This window comes from Sminthopsis crassicaudata, chromosome 6 (assembly GCF_048593235.1).
Source record: "Sminthopsis crassicaudata isolate SCR6 chromosome 6, ASM4859323v1, whole genome shotgun sequence".
NCBI classification, from domain to species: domain Eukaryota; kingdom Metazoa; phylum Chordata; class Mammalia; order Dasyuromorphia; family Dasyuridae; genus Sminthopsis; species Sminthopsis crassicaudata.
The window spans coordinates 242,007,118-242,010,164 of NC_133622.1; the positions used below are offsets into that span (position 1 = coordinate 242,007,118).

Sequence of the window (3,047 nt, forward strand, 5' to 3'; positions counted from 1 at the left end):
TTTTTCTTCCTCATTATTCAAGAAGCAAGGAGTTAAATAATATTTAATTCTAAATAAGAAAGGTAAGTTTGAGCACTTTTGCTACCTTACTTGTAGTTTCTTTGATCTGAAGAGGATCATTATCTATGATTTTTGTAATAATTTTGAATTTTGTAATCCTAATTAGCAATAGAGATTCAAGAAAGAGATTATTCAGGGAATAAAACATTCTGTTTACAGAACATCCTCTGATACTTCTGTCAGTCAAGATATGTGTGTATGGAGTTCACCAGTAGTCACTTAAATCGCTCAAAAAATATTCTGTCTTGATATTGCTTCAATTTTGTACTTTTTTTTCCCTTTTGTCTTTTATAACACATTTCCCAGAAAAAAATCCATTCACATAATTTCCTTTATGAAGATCAAAACTGTTAAGTAAATGCAAGCATCAGGGAAAAAATAACAAAAACAATAACTAATGAAATATTTCACAATAAAATTCCCCTCAACACACTCTGATTAGAAGAGAAAAATAAGCTTTATAATTTGTTCTCTTGGACAAAGACTTTTGAGTATAATTAATCTGAGCCCAGTTCCTGTTATTTACCACCCTCCACCAACACCAATTACATTATGGTAAATCTTGTGGATATGAATATCCTGGTTGTGCTTTCTTTGCTATATCTCACTTGATTAAAAACAAAAAAAAAAAAAAAAAAAAAAAAACCCTTCCCAAATCTCTTCAATTGCTCATACTTTGATTTCCCTATGAGATAATATGTAGGCAAAATCCTGAACCAACAAAAATAGCTATTTCCTGTTGATTATCTATTATTTCAGGGTTTTTTCAGCTACAGTCAAAATGAATATTTTTGAATATTTGATTAACTTTTTATTTTTCCTGTAACTGATCTCTTTTCATAATATTCCATTGAAATCTGATCCATCGAGTCCAAGTATGTAAAACATTTATTGCTTCAACTCCTCTAATTCCAAATTGTTTTCTAGAACACTCAGATTAATGAAGCTATGCCACAATAAAGTGTTATGATTCTTATCCCACTGAAACTCTATAAGTGACTTTCTAAATGTTTAACCAATGAAATTTACAGGTATTAGGTAAGGAGATAATTTTATTCATCTTTATTTTTATTAATGTTAGTGATTTTTGATGATTACTAATAATTTATAATTTTCTTTTTTATATTAATTGACATATTAACTTTTGGATGTTATATTAAATCCCCTAATTTTTTCAAACATCTCTATCTAAAATCAGACTTTTTATCAAAAATATACTACATATTTTTTTCAATGAATAGTAGTTTTTGTTAATTGATTTTGCACTGAATTTCTTTTTGTATTTTAAATATGTAATTCAGATTATTTATTATGTGTTTTATCCTCTTTTCTATCATTATTTATGAAGAGATATTAAATGTGATAGGGATGGTAGTGATGGCTTCAGTCTAAATTCAAATCCTATTCAAATTTTTGCAAAGCATGTAAATATTGTCAACTTAATTAACTTTTCCCCCTCACCTTTAAAATAATGGTATATTACAACTCTTAGAATTTACTTACATTAATATGAGTTGGCTGAAAATGTGTTTTTACACTTAGATTACAATGATGGAGCATTTGAAATTCCTGGCAAGTAAGAAGGAAAGTGATTGATTGGTCATCAATTCATTGTTTCTGCAGGCAGAAGACTCAATGACAGGGAACAATTTCACAATTGTGGGGGAATTCATCCTCCTGGGATTTTCTGATCTTCCCAACCTTCAAGGGTTTCTCTTTGGCATTTTTTCTGTCATCTACCTATATATATTGATAGGAAATGGCCTCCTAATTGTCATAACCAAGATTGATCCAAGTCTCCAAACACCAATGTATTTTTTCTTGGGGAACTTTTCCTTCTTGGAAATCTGTTACACAGCAGTCACTATGCCCAGAATGCTGGTAGATCTTTGGACTCAGAAGAGCACTATTTCTTTCCTACACTGTGCTGTACAAACCTGTTTCTTCTATATTCTGGGAGTGGCAGAGTGCTTGCTCTTGGCAGTGATGGCATATGATCGTTATGTGGCCATCTGTAAGCCTCTCTACTATCCTCTCATCATGAACAATAGGGTATGTATCCAACTTGTTGTGATGTCCTGGATTATTGCAGTTCCAGTACTGATAGGGGAGACATACCTGATTTTCTCTCTCAATTTTTGTGGTACTAAAAAAATTAATCATGTTTTCTGTGAGGCTCCACCATTAGTGGAGTTGGCCTGTGGGGACACATATAAGACAGAGCTCTCTGTCCAACTTGTTGCATTGTTATTTATCATAACTCCCTTTCTGTTGATACTCACATCCTATGTCAAAATAATAATTTCTATCCTGAGACTGTCTTCAACCTCAGGGAGATCCAAAGCCTTTTCCACCTGCTCATCACACCTCATTATTGTGTGCTTATTCTATGGGTCTGGTAGTATTGTGTATTTGAGGCCAAAATCCCATGACTCTACAGGATCAGTCAAAGTGTTTGCTCTTTTCTATACCACTGTGACCCCAGTATTCAACCCTTTGATATATAGCCTCAGAAATAAGGATGTCATTGTTGCTCTGAAAAAAATGCTTCCTAAATGAATCAGGTGACAGAGTCATGAATAAAATATATCAACTTTGTATTTTATTTTCTTCCACAGTTCATGCAAAAATACATATCTATTTATTTTTACATTTCAATGAATATGTACATAAATTAGAGACAATCAAAACACTGTATTTGAAAATACAGAAAATGTTAGTCTAAATTTTCTACTATTTTGTTAGATTATGAAAGGACTTAACAAATTGTTATGACTTAAATGGTTTCAAATATCAGCAGATAACTTGAGTGCAATCACTTTTGCAATCTTTTCTAGTATTGTCCTAATATCATGTGAACTTATACCTTTTTAAAGGAAAAAGGAGAGAGAAAGAGAGAGGGATATATATATATATATATATATATATATATATAGAGAGAGAGAGAGAGAGAGAGAGAGAGAGAGAGAGAGAGAGAGAGAGAGAGA

At 31.6% G+C, this 3,047-nt stretch overlaps 1 protein-coding gene across 1 annotated transcript; it reads left to right on the forward strand.

Moving 5' to 3' along the window:
- Positions 1–1,662: 1,662 nt before the first annotated feature.
- Positions 1,663–2,619, forward strand: LOC141547146 (olfactory receptor 10AG1-like). Its single transcript, XM_074275552.1, has one exon. It carries the CDS (start codon positions 1,696–1,698, stop codon positions 2,617–2,619), a length of 924 nt encoding a protein of 307 aa, XP_074131653.1. The 5' UTR covers positions 1,663–1,695.
- Positions 2,620–3,047: the final 428 nt, after the last annotated feature.

Coding starts and splice junctions, on each gene's coding strand:
- LOC141547146 (XM_074275552.1), top strand. CDS start 1,696: ATGACAGGGAACAATTTCACAATTGTGGGGGAATTCATCCTCCTGGGA.